Below are 22,143 nucleotides of genomic sequence, written 5' to 3'. Positions count from 1 at the left end.
GCTGGGAAGTGTGCAACTGTTCAGCTCCAATCTATGATGTGTTGGATCCTCCAAACTCCAATGCCCAAGAGTGACATGAGGCATCCAAGGTGGCTGGCATCTGGCTCCCAGTGAAAAGCACCACTGCCTGTTCAGGCGTCGACATCCAGGGATACTGAGTGGCAGCAGAAGCATGGGAGAGAGGGCCTTAAGTGGTGGTGGTCTGCTGGCCGGGGGGACAAACAATGGCAATGCTGGACAGAGCCCCATCAGCAGCACCAGGCTAAGGGCCTTCTAAAGCAGGGGTGGGCAACTTGTGGACCTCCAGATGTTGTCTAACCCTCAAATAGCCCTGCCCTGCCACATGTCACGACAAGCCACACCAGGGGCCTGGTGCAACATCGCAGTCCCCATGGGTATATTAAGCCACAGTGGGCTGTCAAGTCATGCACACAAGGTCACAGTCTGGATCGTGTGAGCTTAATCTGTAGTGGCCTGATACATGTGTGCCAGCACTGCTGGATGGGAGGGGATTTGTAAGCATGTGTAATAGCTGTACACATGGAGAGCAGCAGAAGTCCTTTGTTCCTCTAGGAAAAAAGGGAAGAGTTGAGCAATCTCTTTTTGAAGCCTAAATTAGAATAGTTTAGCATCCCAGTGGGATGGGCTCCATCAAAATTTGCATTTGAGCAATGTAACATTGTCGGGGCTGCCTCATTAAAGTGGCTTTGTGGAGCTTAAACAACATTAGATTCTCTACAGGTTTCAAATTGTTTAAGCTCCTTAAAACCACTGTAAGTGAGAGACGGCTTAACAGATTATACTCATGGAAGATTTTGAAATATTCCAAACTGTTCAAAGACTGTCTACGCTGTTGCATATGTTTGCAGAAGTTTGACTTGTAAATCTTTTGTTAAGAATAGCAAGATGGTATGATGTATTAAGTTCTCCAGTTCAAAAAGCTTTGATTTTTTTTCTCTAACCCTATTTCTAGGTTGTCAGAAGGGCACACTTTTAATTATTTAATGATCCATATATTTCTTAATTTTAATTTCAAAATAAATATCCTAACTTCATTTCATGGTACATTACAATTTGAGAAATAATCCAATATATGGAGTACACAAATCACTTAAGTGATGTCAAAGTACCAATGTGTTTAACATATCTGTTACTGGTACTAAAGAAATATGTGGCTACCGAGTTAACCAGGAAGAAATATGAAGTCCACAGTAAGGAGTTCTACTATTATCCATTCCCCATGTGGAGACATAGATACAGAAGACATAGAATCATAGGGTTGGAAGGGGCCTACAAGACCATTGAGTCCAACCCCCTGCTCAATGCAGGAAGCCTGATTCCCAGGCGGTCTCCTATCCAAGTACTAACCAGGGCTGACCCTGCTACATTTATGAAATGGTCCACTGAGCAGTGTTTCCTGTAGACACCCATACTGAAATAGAGTATGGGCCTAGCATACACAAGACCATACCTCTCAGAACTGTTGGTCCAAGGATTAGCAATGTATAGCCCTCTGAGATACTACAAGCTTGAATGCTGGTGACAATTATAGCTTTAAAAAAAGAATAGGGTTCTTCTAACCTTCATTGCTTTAAAATGAGAAGGTAAATGCTAAAAGATTAGAATGAGGGCTCAAGGCTTATTTCAGGTGCTTACAAGATACAGCATAAGGATCTTTCCCCTTGCACCAGTGTTGGGTTCTCAACCACAGCTTCATGCTGCTGTACTCATGTTTCTCTCCTAGTTCCATGAAGGTTGGTATACAGCAGACTTGAGAAAGGGTCAGGGTATGGATCCTCCCAACTCCACTTTAGCACAGGCTATTGCTCTAGGCCTTTTTATTCCATAGCACTGAGAGAGTCAGAGGCTGTTGCCAAAATGCAGTGGAAGGAAGCACAAGAAAAGGCCAAGGAAGTGTGAGGAAAGGCAAACTGGTGGGGTGGCAGGTGGGCATAATTTATTAATGCACACATAAATGTCCAATGTATTTCAACAAATATGTCCACATTGGATCGCTTATGATGGTTGTTGGGAGAATTAATATGACCATCAAGAAGAGCTGGGCACTCTCAACAATATGTGTAGGCATACAATGTGGTTCTATATGTTCTTCTGTTTCTCCAAAAGAAGAGACCGGATACGGTGAGGATAACTGATAATAAATGTGGAATTATAATGTTGGGGACTCTACTCTGCTAGCCAAGCACCAAATCATACTTCAGCTCTACTGGCCCCGGTCATATTTGTGTCCTGGTATGTTAGGGCAATTTGGAGGATTAGATGGCCCATTGATATATGAAATGCATTTCTCCATAAAACACTCTGGAAATAATCTGTGACCATTACGTTCACGATACCTCTCTTTAAATGTATTGACATGGGTGGGTGTTCTCGTCAATTATAACCTTCAGTCTGTTATAGCACAAAGTTTCCGGAGGTCCAGAGAAAATTATTAGCCACTGGAGAAGGGAGCTTTCCACCTCCTTATGAACCTCATATGTGGCCCACCAGTGTCCACTCTTTTTCATCTGGGATGCTTTTTTCATGTAGTCAGTGGAAAGAGATTCTTTATCACAGCAGCCTTGTATGTAACCACTCGCCTGGTTGCTATAGGTGTAGTGGTGAGAGCATTGGACTGGGAGCCAGGAGATCTGGGTTCTAGTCCCCACTCGGCCACAGAAGCTCACTGGGTGACTTTGGGCCAGTCACAGACTCTCAGCCCAACCTACCTCACAGGGTCGTTGTTGTTGTGAGAATAAAATGGAGAGAAAGAGGATAATGTAAACCGCCTTGGGTTCCTTGCAAGAGGAAAAAAGGCGGGATGTAAATGCAATCAATCAATCAATCAATCAATCAATCAATCAATGGAATTAAATACAGGAAAGCAGGCTGCACTTTCTGTCTTTTCCTCCAGCATTCCATCCTGCCACTTTAACTGGAGATGTAGAGGGCATGTCCAGTGTCTAGCGCCAGAGGTGACAATCCCTCTCTCCTGTCTGTTTTCCACCCCATCCTTTTATCTGCCCCAGCTGTGCACCACATTTGGAGTTCTCCTTATTACAATGGGTGGATGTATCAGGAGAAAAATAGGTGGAGGAAGCTGTCACTACCTTCTCTCTTGATTCAGCAGCAGATTAAAGCAAAAGAGGGAGTCTCTGGATTGCATCATGGCAACCATAAGTCAATAGGAACTCAGGAAGAAAACATGTAGCAACTTCTCCCAGACCACTTGGGTCTTCTCCTGCTATGCTATCACATCTACCCATCCAGACAGAATCCCCCAACCCTTATGAGGGCCCCAATACTGGCCCTGGTAGAAAGATGTGTTCAGCAACCTTATGCACATAGGTTGCCTCATCACATATACTTTACAGCAGGGGTGAGCAGACGGTAGATCTTCAGATGTTTTGGACTTCGACTCCCAGAAGCCCCTGCAAGCATGGCCAATGGTCAGGAATGCTGGGAGTTGAAGTGCCAAACAGAAAGATCTGCTTTCTGCCCAGCCCTGTTTCACAGGACACACATAGCTCTTTGCAGATGTTCCCTGCATAATGTGTTTATTCTATGCATGGAAGGGAAATTGGGACTCTTGTCTCCTGGCCTCACAGTAATGTTGTTGCATCTCACTGGCCCCACCTCCAACACCCGCATGCACAGTGGAATGTCTGAAAAGGGGCACCTATCTATCTACCTTCTCTGCTGTGGCACCCCAGTCGTGGAACGCCCTCCCCTTGGAGGCTCGATTGGCGCAGATGTTGGTTTCATTTCGACACCAAGTTAAAACATGGCTTTTCATCAAAGCCTTTGACAGCTAATTGAATTCCCTAAAGTTGCACACTGTTTTAATTGTTTAATTGTTTTAGATTTTCAAATTGGTATTAGCTTGTTTAATAGTTTAATATGCTTTTAGCTGTTTAAATTATTTATTGTTTTATACTGTTTAAATTGATTTTATCTGTATGCCGCCCTGAGATCTTAATGATACAGGGTGGGATAGAAATGTTTTTAATTAATTAATTAACAGCTGTACTTTTGTAGGAAACCCTTTTCAGACATCCTGCTGAATGTGCAGTCACCAGTGGGGTGAGGCCAGTGGGCAATGCCCCACTCCCCAGTACACACCCACATTAACACAAGGAGTAATGTACAAAATCTAATCTAGTTTGGGTATATATTATTGCAAGTAGGTTGCATCTTTCCTAACTTTTCACTTCATTTCTAAACCTACTTTGCTTTGACCATATTTTTCTTTTAACATTATAAATGCTACCAGAAATATTAAGAACATCTAATAGTAGCTCTAGAAATAATTATTTGCACATCACATGATTTGTAATTGTGTTTTAAGTCCATTTTTAAATCCTGGGATTTTCTGTAAGCTTGAAAAGGCCCCATGTCTCTGGATGCTGTGACATATGAGAATAAAATAAAATTTCCTCTATTTTACACCAACTACATCAAGTAAAAAGGGGAGCAAAACAAATTCTGTTGACCCTAATTTACATATACAATAAAGAATCATCCTATGTGTAGGAAATATTTCATTCACAGCTTATATTACTACACATCATAACTTTTGGGAAGAGAAATTTACACAAATGAGCAGAACCACATGAAGGAGGGACAGAGAGCTTCAGACTTGAAAGGAGCTGAACACCTGCCTTGTCTGAACTGTTAATCTAATCTAAAAGATATGCTGAGAATGCTTACGGCAGGTGACACTAACTCATCTAGTCTAGGCATGTGCTTTCAGTAAAATGCAACAAAGTAGAAACCGTGCGGGCAGGTCAAGGATGGGAGTTTTGCAGCTTTCTTCCAAATCATGTAGTGGTTACAGTTATGACTTGACTTCTAAGAAAATTATTAGCTCACATGCTTACTACAGAAAATCATCAAATGTTCACATGGTAATAAGCGAATGGTCTTCAGAATATTAAAGGGACACAGGAGTACCCCTGTAGTTAAGGTGAGTAGGTGGAAAAAAGTTTCTGCCATTATAAGCCTCAACATCTACAGCTTATTAAAATGACATCTGTTGAACTAATACCTTGAAACGTGCAGCCCCTGAAAGATTAGCCACAAAGGAATGTGGCTGATTACAGAAAAAAGGTCGCCTACCCCTGGTATGTGATCAGGTTTAGATTGTACCAGATTTCAAACTGATCATGTAACAATTTCCACAGGTATAGCAAGTTTAAAAGTGCTAAAACGGACACATTTACCCTTGTTACTCCAGTGTGTGGCACAGCATATCATATATGTCTTTCAAATTTTGGTGATAAGTTGTTGTTGTTGTTCAGTCGTTCAGTCGTGTCCGACTCTTCGTGACCCCATGGACCATAGCACGCCAGGCCTTCCTGTCCTGCGCACTCTCCTGGAGTGTGCTCAGGTTCATATTCATTGCATCGGTGATGCTATCTAGCCATCTCATCCTCTGCCATCCCCTTCTCCTTTTGCCTTCAGTCTTTCCCAGCATCAGGGTCTTTTCCAGAGAGTTTTCTCTTCGCATTAGGTGGCCAAAATATTTGAGCTTCAGCTTCAGTATCTGTCCTTCCAATGAGCACTCAGGGTTGATTTCCTTTAGGATGGACTGATTGGACCTCCTTGCAGTCCAGGGGACTCGTAAGAGTCTTCTCCAGCACCACAGTTCGAAAGCATCAATTCTTCGGCACTTAGCCTTCCTTATAGTCCAGCTCTCACAGCCATACATTACTACTGGGAAAACCATAGCTTTGATTAGACGGACCTTTGTTGGCAAGGTGATGTCTCTGCTTCTTACTATGCTATCTAGGTTTGCCATGGCTTTCCTCCCAAGGAGCAAGCGTCTTTTAATTTCATGGCTACAGTCACCGTCTGTGGTGATCTTGGAGCCCAAGAAAGTAAAATCTGTCACCGCTTCCATTTCTTTCCCTTCTATATGCCAGGAAGTGATGGGGCCAGATGCCATGATCTTAGTTTTTTTAATGTTGAGTTTCAAACCAGCTTTTGCACTCTCCTTTCACCCTCAACAAGAGGCTCTTGAGATCCTCTTCACTTTCTGCCATTAGGGTGGTATCATCTGCATATCGGAGGTTGTTGATAATTCTCCCAGCAATCTTAATTCCGACCTCTAATTCATCCAACCCGGCATTTCTCATGATGTACTCTGCATATAAGTTAAATAAGCAGGGTGACAATATGCAGCCTTGTCGTACTCCTTTCCCAATTTTGAACCACTCGGTTGTTCCATGTCCGGTTCTTACTGTTGCTTCTTGACCCTCGTACAGGTTTCTCAGGAGACAGGTAAGGTGGTCTGGTACTCCCATCACTTTATTCAAGTTTGCTGAGGAAGGCAATCCTTCATTGGTTTGATGAAGTTCTGAACAGCAGTTCAGAGATTATTAAGGCTTTCTTGCCCCATTAAAGCCTATGCCAGCAACTGCTGGCAAAGTTATCTCATGCATGCTCAGTTTCATTCCGAAGGCAGAATGCTGCCAGTAGTCCAGAGTGTTCAGAGGGAATCTAGTGGATGTTGTGTGCAATGTCTATTCCTTTAGTTATGGAATGTGACCTCTCAGGTTACAGAGCTTTAATACTATGCAAACAGGGTTTGTAGCAGAGCACTGTAACCGTGTTCAGCCAAATGCATCCACAGTTTATCTTCAGACCTTCTTCATCAACATGGGGAGCAGGGGAGGTCAGGAGTGGAGGGAGGTAGTCCAGTTTCTCACCTCCATATTTAATATTTTTGAACACTATTGTCTACATGCATTCATATCTGATTTTTATAAGGTACTAGAATCCTGCTTAATCCAGGATACAGTTCATGCATAGCTGAACTGGGGTTGAATGAGCACCCATATAGTTATGTGAATTTATGTATGCATGTTCACTTCGGGGATGTTCACACATCAAACTGAACACACATACAATGCATGTGTACACAGATTGTTGATCTGTATCCTTGAACAGTTACTCACATGTAACAGTGTGATACAGGGGCTTTCTGGGTGATAGACCTATATCTGCTCATCAAAGGGCAAATGGATGTGGAGACTTTTTTTTCCTTACTTTTGTTACTCTCTCCTCCCCACCATGTGTGGGGAGTAGAATTTCCTGGTGGAAATGGCTGGGGGAAGCTTAACCTTCCTCTCCCAAAGCACCATGGTCCCAATCTGTATGGTCCCACACTTACATAAGAGTAATGAAAAGTAGCAGTGTCAGCTACACTGAGACAATTAGTAGAACATGCAGATTGGCCCTGGCACACAGAACGTTGAAGGGAGAATAAAGGGTAGGGGAAAGGCAAGGGAACTTAAGTCTTGATGTAAACCTTGATGTAAACCACATGCCTTTGGGAAAAAAGGATGTGTAGTAATGCAAAATGATAAAGATAAAAAGTCTTCATGGTATTTGGTTGGAGCTAAGGACTCCACCCTCAGGATGTTCCTGTGTTTTACTTTTATTTTCCTATTTATTTCCATTTGCTTGTTCTTCAGTAAACAGCTTATGATTTACATTTACTAAAAGGGAGTAGATTCTGCCTTCTTTAAAAGTGAGGAACTTAACAAGATGGGAGACTGGAACTGCATCTGGCTTAGGTTATTCAGAAGTCCTACTGAAAGAGCTGGCCAAGTTCCTGGAGCTACTGCCCAGCGCATATTTTCTTACTCAAATGTATGATGTATTTAGTTTAATGGGACTTACTATCTAGTAAGTCCAAATAGAACTGCAACCTCCATTTGCAATCCACGCCCTTCATTATAAACTGCAGGTAGTGGGTTGCAATACACTTTTCTTTATTAAAATTCAGCATAAAGAAGCTTTCTGGAGAACTGTGTAGTTTGTGATTTTTGGTTATTCCTAATGAAAGCATTGCCTACTACAATGTTGTTTATTTGTTCTACTTGGCAAATATGGTTACCTGCATTTATTATCTGTTTGAGGTATACAACCCACCCCCCAAAAAGTTAAGTGTCCAGCTGAAATGAAATCATGATTATCATTAGTTAATCCCATGTATTATATGGGTCGACTTGCAAGAAAGCAGATTCAAATACATTGAGAGAGCATGGGATTGCAAACACTGCAATGATACATTTCCTTTTCAAAAACCAGGGGAATTCAATTATTAAAAAAAAAAACCCTGACAAATTAACACCAGAGTTAAGGCTATCTTATGTTGGCTTCACTACTTCTGATAACAAAGGAAGTTAAAATATTTCTGTTGTGTCCACAAATGTCTTAGTGCTCAGTTCATTAAACTCTTCATATTCCCTCCTCTCCTTTTGTTCAACTGGGAACTATGATTTTTTTAAAGTGCTTTCTCTTTCTCTCCCTACCCGTCCCTGTTCAAATGGCATTTTTTCACCTGCATGCCCCAGAGAGAAAAGCTCATGAGGCCAGCTGGGAGCATAAATGTTCATTCCTTAGCTTAGTTCTAAATTAATGCAAGAAATCCTGCAGATGGCACAAAGCGTGGGGGAAGCAAGTAACTTAGAGCCAAAGGCTATTTTAGTTTAGGTAACTGCCAACAAACAGCATAATGAATTTACTTTGGCATTCAAAACAACAACAAAACTGAGCAATTACCATGTAGCTGCCTGCCTAACCTTTTAACTATATTACAGTGTCATTCAAAAAAAGAAGAAGAGGGGAGGGAGCCTAAGTGCAAGTTAACACAAGACTTCTATTTCCCCTCAAGGGAATGTCTACCCTGCACTCTCAGGCCTGGCTTTGGCAGAGGGTGCTTATTCTTTGCTAACAGCTTCTAAAAGGCAATGGTCCAATGACCATTCAAGGGTTTTCAATGGCAAGGTCATTGTGATTTAAGGCTGAATGACAGCTCCGTTCTACCAGCAGTTCTTCTTATTCATGTAAGTGAGCCTTTTTAGACTCTGTAGCTAGAATATTAGGTGGCAGAAAAACACAGATAAATCAACTGGACCCTGTAATACTGTCGAAGAGCAACCCTGAAGAGCAGCCAAGTTTGTTTGAAGCAACTAATGTCAGTTGTTCCTGACAGGCTTAGAGCTCATTTCATTACCACTCGTGGCATGGTAGCTGCTGCTCAGACTGGTCTGGTTCACACATAACAACAACCCAGAATATGGGTCGAGTTTGGGCTGTCATTGACTCGTGGGTTGTTGTTATGCGCAAACCCTACACTGTGGTTTAACTATGCATTGTTAACCATTAACAACCCAGGAAGAGATCCCATGGTTTGTTGTTGAGTTGTAAATTCTGGGTTGTTCATGGTTAACCCATAGTAGAGGGTTCTCAGGTAATGACTACCCAATTCAACGACAATCCATGATTCAACGATAACCCATACTCAGCCTATATGTAGGGTTATCGTTATGTGCAAACCAGGTGACTGTGAGTTGCTGGTTCCTCAAGAGGAGACATTTATATGATAACCAATGGCAGGCAAGAAACTCTGTTTAAATCCTATTGTAGCGAATGGGAGTTAAGCAGCCAATATGCAGGATTGCAGCCATTGATTTGTACATTCCAGCTGACAAGAGTGTACTAAATCTAATTTTTCTCCATAGGTTTGCCACCTCTTCCTTATTTCAAGGAGCAATTCCTTATTTAGAAATGCTAAACATTAATACTTGACTTGTATTCAAGGTACACCACTGAGGTTACCACTGCATGGTATACCACTCCCTGCTGGTGGAAGGACATCAAGAGGGATGCATACTCTCTACCACAAAAACTTACACCATAATGAAATCTGATAGTCTTTGAGGTCCTACAAGATTATTGTTTTTGCAAATTCATGTGCATGACCTTGGGCAAAATACGACTACCTCCATTTCTGGTGCCAGCAGGTCACACAGACAACATAAGCAGCAACCACTCCTCGCTATAGCTGATTGTAAAAAAGGGCCCCACATATAGTCTTGCATGTAACCTACATTTAGATCATCATATATGTCAACCTGTGACACAAGACACAAGATATGGTGTGTGGCTGGAAAATGCTACAGGTCCTGCCCTGCTTGTTCTATCATGATGCTGTGCCATAGACAGAAAAATGGGTGTTGTAAGAAAGAAGGTGTCCTAAGTGTGGGTCAGCCTTCCCAAACATGGTGCCCCACAGATGTTTTAGACTACCTTCCCCAGCAATCCCATTCATTCATTCATTCATTCATTTGCATTTATATCCTGCCTTTTTTCTTCTTGCAAGGAACCCAAGGCGGCTTACATTAGCCTCCTCTCCATTTTATCCTCACAACAATCCTGTGAGGTAGGTTGGGCTGAGAGTCTGTGACTGGCCCAAAGTCACCCAGTGAGCTTCCTTAGCCAAGTGGGGACTAGAACTTGGATCTCCCAGCTCCCAGTCCAACACTTTCACCCTCGCTGCGGCTGATGGGAGCTGAAGTCCAAAACATCTGGAGGTACTATGTTGTGGAACGTGGGTATCAGTGGATGTAATAGCAATATCATAGGCTGCAATCCTGTGAGCAATTAACCTTGGGTAAGCCCCACTGATCCTAGTGGGTCTTACTTCTGAATAAACATGCACAGGGTTGCACTGCACACCTGTAGCTCTGAGAAGTGAGCTTGCTGCCTTCAGGATAATAAATATTTGAGAAGCTAAACAATATTTCCAGATGTTGAATGTGTAATTGTGCCTTTGAAGGTTTTTTTTTTTTCTTGTGCCCTTCTGCGCTCAGTGTGCTAAGAAGGAAAATCACTCACATTCTGCTAGGGATGTACAGATTTTGTTAAATCCATTCCGTCTGTATTTCGCAGATTGTCAGGCACCATTCATTCTGTACACTTGCAGAAATGCCACCAACAGTAAAAATAATTGTCCACAAGTCCACGGAATCCACACAATTTGGGAAAAGCTGGTCAACTGTGGAATCCACAGGTTGGATTCAGAGCAATCCAAACCCATCTGAATCTGTGGCGAATTTCTCTGACATCCCTACATTCTGTGCACATGTCAAAGACACTGGTCTTAAGACTGATGAATGAAGAACAAGCAAGTTGATTTTGAAAGTCAGTTGGAGAGTGGGATCCAAGCATTTTGGCTGGCTTTGACTCTGCCCTTCCCCTGAGATATGGCATCAAGCAGGAACTCAGCTCAACTCAGGGCAAACCCCTGTTTTTCTTTCTAAATCCTCTCTAAAGCTCAGGAAGACATCATGGAGAGTTTCTGCCCTTCTCTGAAACCTGGAAAGGGCAGGGAACTCTGTTTGAACTCACACTGGGCCTCAGAGAAGCTTGAAAAACAGTAAGACTTGCTGCTTTATGACCCTCTCAGAGGCTCAAAACACATCAAGGAGAGCTCCCTGGCCTTCTCCAGGTTCTAGGAAAGCAGAGAGGCTCTCATCAAAATAAGAAAACCAATGTGCTTGCCAATGGTGAGGTGGTGACTGCATTTGTGGACCTCTGGTTGGAGAACTGAAAAGCTGTACCTATTTCCTGGTATGGAATCAGAAAGACAGGATGGCATCATATTGTCAACTAACCATCATGTGGAACCGTTCAAATGTGACCAGGTATCCTTCAGTAATGCAAAATGCTTTGAGCTAGCCACAAGCTTTAGACATTAAGACCATAATCCTATGCATGTTTATACAGAAATGTTTATCCTACAACTTCCAGCATTGCTGGCTGGGGAATGCTGGGAGTTTTAGGACTTCTTTCTGTCTAAGCATGTATAGGATTGCATCCTAACTTGAGAAAGCAGTGAAAGAATTTTCCAGTCTTTAAATAGCTACAAGACTAATTTGGGAGAAGGGGGATAATTCTGTTTTATGTTGCCTTTCCCCAATTGCACCTCTGATCAATGTGTGAACAAGGAAAGCTGCTTTGGTTTCTTGCAACAATAGCTTTGCAAGAGCAGCTAAAATAATCTCTCTTTAGCAATAATATCCTTGGCTAAAGCAAATGTTGAATAGTGACCATAGACATGTGCTTGACAGAAACGTCAAATTCAACATCCTCTAAGCCTTTTCTGACAGTCAAACTAGAAATGTCTGGCTTCAAGTCAGATTCAGCACAGACAGGTCAAGGAGATGACAGGCCATGAAGGCCACAATATGAATATATGGCAAGAGGATATAAACACCAATTCTGTCAACAATAGAAATTCCACAATCTGTAACAACAAAGTCTTCGATTTGCAACACCCCCATCAAACTTCCCTGAAGCTAGTTCAGCATCCATCACAATTCTTCTACAAGATTAGGTCCTGTTACGTTGTCTGAAATTAAACCACCATTTTCCAGTTTGAATGCAATGGGAAACTGTGGTTTAATAAAACCCAGAAGTATTTATCTGATAAATGCTAGCAGATAGAGGAGAGAAGGTAGGAGAAAAGGCACAATGCTCATCTTTTATTCTTATGCTCACCCTACCAACTCTCAAGTGGCTTAATGGTTTGACAAACCCCTGCCCAAACCTGGAAGTTGTAATTTACATTATTTACTTATAAACCATCTGAAATCTACAACATTATGTTATGGTATCTGGATAAGATTACCAGCAAGAAGAAGAAGAAAAAACCTTGGCCATTATTGCCTCACATGATGTTTTGATGAAGGGTCAAGACTTCTAATGCTTTAATGAAATAACTAGGAGCAGCGGAAGAGTCCTGCTGGATCAAACCAAAGGCCCTATCTGCTCCAGCATTCTGTTCCCCCCAGTGGCCAACTAGATGTTATGGGAAGCCCAGAAGCAGGACATGAGGACAATAGGATGCTCATGCTCATGTCCCGCAGCAACTGGAGGTATTACTTAGCCATCATAACTAATAGCCATTAGTCTTACCCTGTATAAATTTGTCTAATCCCCTTTTAAAGCCTTTGCAGTTTGGGTGTACTCTTGGACTCAGCCCTGAGCTTGGATGCCCAAGTCCTGACGGTGGCCAGGAGTGTGTTTGCACAGCTGAGGCTAGTATGCCAACTGCACCTGTTCCTAGGGGTGTCTGATGTGGCCACAGTCATGCATGCCTTGGTTACATCACTTTTGGACAACTGTAACATGCTCTGTGTGGGGTTGCCTTTGGAAACGGTTCAGAAATTTCAGCTGGTCCAGAATGCTGCAGCCAGACTGTCAACTAGGGATGTACGAAAGTCACTTACCTGGTCTCGCAGCTTGCTTCGCGGTGGGGGGGAGGCGCTTCGCTTCTCCCCCTGAAGTTCAGGCCGGGGGGGGAGGCTTCCCCCCTCACCCGGCCGAAATTCAGGTCGGGGAGAAGCGCCCTGTCTCCCTGGCCGCTAACTTCAAAAGAAAAAAAAAAAAGCCCCGTGATAGGCTACGTAACGATTTACGTAGCCTATCACGGCTAGATCTGCAAAGTCAGCCGTGATAGGCTACGTTAATCGTCACATAGCCTATCACGGGTGACTTTGAAAAAAAAAAAGCGCGTACGCAAATGGCGGCCCCCATAGGGAGCCGCCATTTGCGTTCCTTATTTGGTCCCTGTAGTCTACGTAAAGATTTACGTAGAGTACGGCGAAAATAAGGGCAACACTATTTGCGTTGCCCTTATTTTCGCTGTAGTCTACGTAAATCTTTACGTAGACTACAGGGACCAAATAAGGAACGCAAATGGCAGCTCCCTATGGGGGCCGCCATTAGTGTACGCGCTTTTTTTTTTTTTTAAGTCACCCGTGATAGGCTACGTGATGATTAACGTAGCCTATCACAGGGGCGTTTTTTTTGTTTTTTTTTACTTTTCTTGTAATGGCGGCAGTGGCAGCCGGTCAAAAGGCCAGCTGCTGCCCCCGCCCCTGACGAAGACCTGCCAAACTGCCTCCGGGACCCGCTGCCGGGAGCGACATTCATGAAAGGTAAGTCCCATCCCGGGGGGGGGGGAGAATTTCTCCCCGAACCTTTGGAGGACCGAATGCGTTGGCACTCGGCCCCCCGAAGTTTCGGGGAGAAATTCTCCCCCATCCCTACTGTCAACTAGGGCTGGTTGCAGGGAGCATGTGAGTCCTTTGTTACAACAGCTTCACTGGCTAGCAGTCTGTTTCCGGGCAGAATTCGAAGTGCTGGTTATGACCTATAAAGCTCTATTTGGCTTGGGACCAGGCTACCTGAAAGACCACCTTCTCCCATACGAGCCTGCCCGGGTCCTAAGATCTTCTGTAGATGGCCTTCTTTCAAGACCGCCATCTTCAGAGGCACATTTGGTGGCAAACCAAGAGAGGGCTTTTCCGATGGCTGCTCCCAGGCTATGGAACTCCCTTCCAAGGGAGACTAGGTTTGCTCCCTCTTGATGCCCTTCCACTGGCATACACTGCTTTGTTTAAGAAGGCCTTTAACATGTAGGTGGGTCTGGTGGGTTGGGTGCTGTTTTTAATAATATGTTTTTCTGTCATTGTTTTGATTTATACCACGTTAATGTATGGTTTTAATCTATTTTAATTGGCTCTGTAAGCTGCCTTGAGTGCCATTTTTGGGTAGAAAGGCAGGGTACAAATAAAATAAATAAATAAATAAATAATAAAATAAGCTGTCCAGTGTGTTGATCATCACTATATGCTGTGGCAAACTGACACTGTAATGGCAGCTTTATGACAGGGGTGTTGAACTTCAGATCAATGGGCCAAATTTGGCCCCCCTCAGATCCAGTCTGGCCAGAAAAATGCTCAACATCCCTGCTTTATGTTCTGGTCACTAGAAAAACAAAGTCAAGAGAATGGTAAACACCAAAGATCAACATCACAATTTATACATACACCGGCACGCACACACACCCTCACCTGGGTACAATTGTTTGGTCGGGGCACTGAGTTGTGCATTTTTTGAAACTTTGTAGGCAACATCGGATCCTTTGGAATTCCTTCTGTTTACGCAAAATCCTGCTGTTTTTGATATTCCTTCCGGCAACGTATGAAACTCTAATGCTTTGAGCACATCGACTGGTTCAGCTGAAAAACAAGAGGAAGAAGAGGAAAACAGATTATTCACACTCCTCCCAAAATATTACCAACCTTTTAAAAATCTGAACTGATATATTCAGGAGATTATACAGAATCTCCATATTGTGTCATCTCTGCAAAAAGCTCTGATGTAAAAACACACACTCTTAAATGGTCCCATTGGTCTAATGGAAGAGCTGGCCCTGGGCTCGCTTCCTTTGCTGTGTTTTATCGAAGGTCAGGACCTCATCAAACCCAGCATAAGACTAGCCTGAGTCAAGACTGTATACAACAGGCTGGTCTCCCTCCACTCCACTATTATAAATCTGTCTTGATCTCCGGCTCACATGCAGAAGCACAGAAGCAGATGCAACAGCAGAAAGATTGTCAGCAAGTCAAAAGTGGGGTGTGAAGATCTGAGTGTACATATCCCCAGCTAATGAGGTTGGGTTGGCTGGCAGGAAGTCTAAGGCAAGAACTACAATGGAAAGGCAGAGAAGAAAGAAAGAAAGAAAGAAAGAAAGAAAGAAAGAAAGAAAGAAAGCAGAAAAAGGTTACCAGAGTTTGTCTTTAAGAGAAAGATTTCTCTGATTTTGAAGGATAGACCCTCAATCCAGATTATCACACTTTTGCAGCGTGGAATAAGATAGGAATCTCTTCCCCCCTGTTTTAAGCATTCCATCTTCATCAGACTTCACAGGATGGAAATCAAAGTTCTACAATGACCTTTAAGCCTGGCAGTATAGCAGTGTGAAACCTGTGCCTCAAAGAGGTTAAGTAATTTCCTACATTTACTTCTGCCCACACTTTGCTACTTCTTCCTAAACAGATTCTTAGACCAAAAACATTCAGCATGAGCCATTCTGAGATATAAAAGCATGCTGGACAAAGAAGCAAGGGGCTAAGCGCGGAGAGGGGAAAAAACCACATCACCATGTGGATGTCACATGCCAGAATGGCTCACATTCGGAAGTTGCAACCCTGAGCTATGGCAAGGGGTATGTCAGGGAAAAAACAGTCACTGTTTACAGGTTATTGGGCCAGGACCAGGGAATATGCATGACTGGCACATAAGAACATCAGTGGCCATCACCACATCTTGTGGAAATGAATTCCATACTTTAATTCTGCACTGTGTGAAGAAGTCCTTCCATTTATTTGTCCTGAATCTCCCACCAATCAGCTTCATGGGATGACCTATATGGGTTCTAGTATTATGAGAGAGGGGGGAAAATGCCTCCCTATACACAATCTTGTATAAAGCACCAACTCTGTATAAAGGACAAGTTCATATAAAGCACCAACCAGAGAAGGGCTGAGGAGAACTGTTTGGAGACTGTCTCATACCTGAAGAGAGAACCCGGAGGGGTGGGGGGGGGGTTGTAAGGGGAAGCAAGTGATCACTAAAGCACACCATCCCTTGGATTAAAGCTGTTGCTTCAAAGCTGACCCTACTGTTGTCCCACCCCAGCAAATACCTCAGAGAAAAAATCACAGCCAACAGAACACAGAACTCTTCCATAAATGAATCCATAAAAAGGTATATTTGGCTAAAGAATTCAGCAACCAAATACAGCTGGCATTGTTGACTCATGGCTTCCTTCTATGTATCATTCGCGTAGCATATAGAAAGAAAGATGAAGAGATTAATGTACAAGGCATTACTTAATCTGAAAAGCAAAGCCAAAATATACATGAGGGCATGTATCCTCAGTCAGCACAGAGGAACATAAGAATGTAAGAGGAGACCTGCTGGATCCAACCAAAGGCCCACCCATTCCAGCATTCTCTTCCCACAGTGGCCAGCCAGCTCCCATGGGAAGGCCACGAGCAGAACCTGAGCACAATAGCACCCTCCTGGTCATGGTCCCTAGCAACTGGTATTCAGAAGTATAACGCCTCTGACATAAAGGTAATACACAGCCAACAAGACTATTAGCCATGGATAGCCAGTGTAGTGTAGTGGTGAGGGTGACGGACTGGGAGCCGGGAGATCCGGGTTCTAGTCCCCACTTGGCCATGGAAGCTCACTGGGTGACTTTGAGCCCACCACAGACTCTCAGCCCAACTTATCTCACAGGGTTGTTGTTGTGAGGATACAACGGTGAGGAGGAGGATAATGTAAGCCGCCTTGAGTTCCTTGCGAGAGAGAGAAAGGCGGGGTATAAATGCAATAAATAAATAAATAAATAATAGCCTTATCCTCCGTGAACAAGATCAGGGTGAGATGAGGATGAATAACAACAGGACCAGCCTGCTAAAAAAAGAAGGCAGAGGTCCTATTATGGAGAAGAGATGTAATCAAAGTAAAACATGAGCCAGTACTGTGCTTTCATTCAAGGTGTATGCTGTTGTGTCCACCTTGGATTGGGATCCCCATAATTTGAGCAGGGATGCTTGGATATTACTGCTCTCCCACTTCTTGGTATCACCCCAAACCTAGTTTTAAGGATAATTGTACCGCTTATAACGCATGTGAAATGTTTTGTTATATGAATAACAATATGAGTTATATATGAGTTATATGAAGTGTTATAACACTTATAACAAAAGTGTTATATGAATAAAGTCCTGATATGATGGAGAGTAGTTCACAGGAGTCTGGAAAAGAGGAGTGTGGTGCATCTCTTAAACAACTGAACATGTGAATACTCGGTGCCTAGTAACTTATTAGGGAAGGGAGGAAAACACACTTTTATTATCTAGAGGAGAAAAGGATTTTTATTAAACAACGTAACTGATTTTCCTTTACATGGTATCTGTTTTTATGGGCTTCTCCTAATGCCATGGACATAATTTACCATCAATAAGGCTTGTGGTGTTTACACAATCCAAGCAGAGGGTTGTATCCAATGGTGTTGTTCCACCAGCAGAAGGTAGCTACTGCTGGGATGGATTTCCCCTTCCCTCCTGCAGCCCTGCACATGCCCCCCCAATTTGCTCCAGAGGATTGGGGGCCCCCCAGAGAAGATTTGGGGCATATGGGGGGGCTGCAGGGGGAGGAGAGAATGGGGGGGTTGTTCACGTAAGGGTTGGATCCAATCCAAAAAAACAAGATGGGGGGGAACTATAATAAGGATGTACAATTAAAAAGCACTCAGTCACAAATATTCATAGAATTGTATGACTAGTAACAACCTAAAATAACCTAACAGATCCTGCACAACAGCAGTTTGTTCTACCCTTCAAGCTTATACCACTGGTGCTGTCTTTGATTCCTCCCTTTTGTTCTCTCCATGTATTCACTGAATTGCTTAAATGTTGCAACTGGCTGGCTGGGAAATGGTGGGAGTTGTAGGACTTTTTTCTGTCTAAACATGCATATGATTGTGCCCTAACTCACCCTTTTCTTTCTTCACATGCAAGTAACATCCTTGTTCACTGCCTCATCATTTCTTGCATTGACTATTGCAACACTCTTAGAGCTGGTTTGGATGTCATGATAAACCATCATTACCATGATGTCTGAACTGGCCATTAATTTACTGGCATTGACTCTGAAACCTCTTTCTCTTTCAAATAATCTAATCTATTTTGCTCATCATTGTGATGATGTTACTCCTTTTTTGTTCTTTCTCTTCCTTCTCAAATTATGTTTCAAATGGCTTTATTCTCTTACTCCCACTTATCTAAACACAGTTCTCTCTGTGCCCTTTCTTGCTTTCTTCATTCAGTCCTCTGTAGCCTTCTCATTAAACCCAAAATGTCATCCTCCATTCACATAACTGTGTCCTTTCACATCTTGCTGCTCCTTACTATTGTAACTCTCCCTGACCCCGTTCCAAAAAGCCAGGGCATAACATTGCTGCAATCCCATATATGTCTGTTCAGAAGCAAGTTCCAATTATTTCAGTGGGGCTTACTCTCAAGTAAGTACCCACAGGATTGCAGCCTAAGTCTTTCAATTTCACATATTATAGTTACTGTAGTAACTATAGTAACCAGTTCCTGTAGGCCAGGCGTGGGCCACTTGTGGTTCTCCAGATGTTTGACCTACAACTCCCATCATCCCTCACCATTGGCTATACTGGCTAGGGCTGATGGGAGTTGTAGGCCAGAACATCTGGAGGGCAACAAGTTGCCCAGTCTGGCTATAAGCACTTGACAAAAACAATGACAATATCATCAATAATGAATATGATGAACTACTAGGCCCTACCAAACATTCTTAAATATGCAAAACAAAGCAAAGAGGAAGGACTAAACCTAGAATGTGTAGACTCCAGGCTTTGGGAACTAATTTTGGGATGTTGGGTTTTTTTACTAAAATCCTGAGATCCACCAACTGGAGCCAGGTCCAAAACAGAGGCTCAGGTTGGTAGATATATGCTAAGAATTAAGGAACCAGGGACCTCTGACTACATGCTCAGCCAAGGAATTTATTATCAGTACCCGGGTGAACCTCACAAGTCCTTTCACACAAAAATTCACTCCTAGTTTTTCCTCAGGCTGCCTTGGGCATGCTGGGAGTTGTAGGCCTTTTTTCTGTCTAAACATGCATAGGATTGAACCCTTAATTTATTTGGGGGTGGGGAAAGCTCTTTAGTTGCTGCTGTTGTTACACAATAGGGAGCCAGAAACCTTTGCCAATTACTAAAAGTCACCCAAATATCTACCAATAGTTCCCAGTCTACCTTTTGCCCAGCCCTGGCCTGGCCTAAAGGAACATCAGGCAGAGATGATTCGATGGGTTGAACTTGATGGTCCCTCCCAACCCTACTATTCTATGATTCTATGCCATACCAAACATGTTTGGAAAGACCAACCTAAATTGGGCCACCTCTGCCACTGGACGAATGGGGCAGCTGTCCTGGATGCAAACCCTGAGAGGGGGTATAACAGAAGAGTGCTGTGACCAGAATGTTGGGTGGAGCTAGTGGTAGTTGGAGAAAGTCAGTTAGAAGGAGGACAGGGACAGTTAGGGAGAAGTCAGGGAAGGAGGAAGTGGAGCTAGGATGGAGAGATAATGAGAGGAATTAGGGGCCAGAGTTAGTTAAGTCAGTCAGTGAGTAGAATGAGAGACAAGATGTGATGAGAAGAGAGGGAGACAAGCTATTGAAAGCAGAGATGCAGTGCTAGGTCTTTAGAATCATTATTATGTTGATGATGATAAATCAGTTATTGTTTGTTCCGAATATCAACCTGTTAAATAAATATAGATAACTATGTTCCAGTCTGGGTGGATTTAAAGATTGGCATATCTTACCCCACATGCTAAGGGTCTCAAGAGGAGAGTCCTACTGCTCTCTATAAACTAAAGCAGTAGATGGTGGCACCTGGTGTTTCGAGGAACCCTGGGAAAAATCTGAGGAACCCTGGGATTTGAATAGATTTTTTTTTTTTACAGAGTAGAATAAAAGACATCAGAGGCTTATCACTAGAATAAATTATTTAATACAGCGAGCAACACAGTTATTTCCTGGCTGTTGGCTCAGTCTCACTGGCCTTCCAGCTAAATACAGTCCTAGGCTGGATCTACACTTACCGCCTTTTTTCGCTTCCAATGAAGTTTCACCGCCTGCCTTTCACACTACACAGTACCCACCTCAAATTGGAACCGGAATTTCCCACTTCTGTGCTCCCACTTTCAATACCCTAATATCCCGGTATTTCCCCTTAATGTGCTCTGATTTTCTGCCTGCGCTACCATATCCAGTCGTAGTCCCCTCCTCCGCCTGTCCATATGCAGCGGTGTTTGTATTTCCCTCCTGTCCAATCACAGCTCTCAACGGCCCCATGTCTTCTTCCAGCTACTGATCGCATAGCTTCCTCAGCAGCCCCCGTTTCCTCAGCAACAACCAAAGGGCTGGATGTGCGTGCACTTGTCTGATCTCAGAAGCTAAGCGGCATCGGTCCCAGTCAGTGCTTGGATGGGAGACCGCCTGGGAATCAGGCTTCCTGCACTGAGCAGGGGGTTGTTCTATTCCTTCAAATGAGATTAAGTTTTACCCCCTCCTATCCCCCTCTCCGGATGTTTTTTTTTTTTTTAAATTAAGGCATTATCCTCGCAGAATCAGGGCTTCTCCGCAATGTTTTTTTTTCTAATTCAGGCATGATCTTCGAAGATTCCAAGTTGCGAAGCTTGACAACTTTGAAGCTTCGAAGATCATGCCTGAATTAGAAAAAAAAACCATCACGGAGAAGCCCTGATTCTGCGAGGATAACGCCTTAATTTAAAAAAAACAACATCTGGAGTGGGGGATAGGAGGGGGTAAAACTTAATCTCATTGGAAGGGATACAACAACCCCCTGCTCAATACAAGAAGCCTGATTCCCAGGCGGTTGCCCATCCAACTACTGACCGGGGCCAACCCCGCTTAGCTTCCGAGATCAGACAAGCGCGCACAGGAAAACAGCAGGAAAACAGCACAGTGCTCAAGTGTGAACCAAGTGTGAACTGAGCTCACACATTTGATGAAGCACTGCAACGGGGAAAATGGGTTTCCATTTTCCATTTTTAAAATGTGAACAATCACATTTTAATGCGAGAGCGTTTAACCCGATGGGACACCGAATTCATTGCGATGGCGGGCGCAATGTAGATCGGCCCCTAGAGAAGAGAACGCTGTTTGGAGGAAACAGCTTGTTATTAAAGCTTCTCTGTGCCTTGCATTACCATTGATATTTGAATAACTGGATGAAGCAAAAGGGTAAATATTAGTTTGCCCAAGAAGATATTAGCTAGGTCTGGCTCTATATAAACTGTACAGAAAACCACAAAGTCAGTGGAACCCATAAAAATGTACAGCGAGCATTGTTACTGATAGAAAATGACAATGTAGCGTGTTACAACAATAATACATGAGAACTACGTGTATAAATAACACATGCTGTAGCCTAAAAACCACTATATAGACTAAACATATACAACACAGGCTAAACACATACAATTATTCCAACTATGAAGCTGCGTCAGAAATGAAGATATATAGTAAAATTGTTAAATAGTTAAATGGCTCAGACCTGCTGTGCACAAAATGTGGCAGAGTAAAGTTCTTGTTATAGGATTGGCTATTGGCTACTTACACATGAAAAGACCAAGAATGCATGTGATCTATGTAAACTGCTCCATAAATGACAGAAACACATATTATTCAGCTAGTCTGGCATGTGCAGAGGTTCCTTCTCAATTAATTCCCAGTCAGTTAACTGAACTGAATGGATTGTATCCAATGTTAGTCCTACTTAAAGTAGACCCACTGAAATGAATGGGATTTATGTTATAATAACATTGTGAGCAACACTGGACCACTAAGTTTCCGAAGATAAA

The 22,143-nt window shown here is 43.1% G+C and overlaps 1 protein-coding gene across 1 annotated transcript in view; it reads right to left on the bottom strand.

The window, feature by feature from the left end:
* COL11A1 (collagen type XI alpha 1 chain) overlaps positions 1–22,143 on the bottom strand; it is a 331,740-nt gene that overhangs the window by 272,274 nt on the left and 37,323 nt on the right. The window contains exon 2 of the mRNA XM_084851680.1: positions 14,715–14,882. Within this exon, the coding sequence (XP_084707806.1) occupies positions 14,715–14,882 (168 nt within the window). The remainder of the gene's footprint in view (positions 1–14,714; positions 14,883–22,143) is intronic.

Source organism: Heloderma suspectum, chromosome 4, assembly GCF_057233095.1.
Source record: "Heloderma suspectum isolate Gila_16-S chromosome 4, 16-S_ref, whole genome shotgun sequence".
In the NCBI taxonomy this organism is placed as follows: Eukaryota; Metazoa; Chordata; class Lepidosauria; order Squamata; family Helodermatidae; genus Heloderma; species Heloderma suspectum.
The sequence above is the reverse complement of the archived record's forward strand: the minus strand, read 5'-3'. Positions and strand labels throughout refer to the sequence as shown.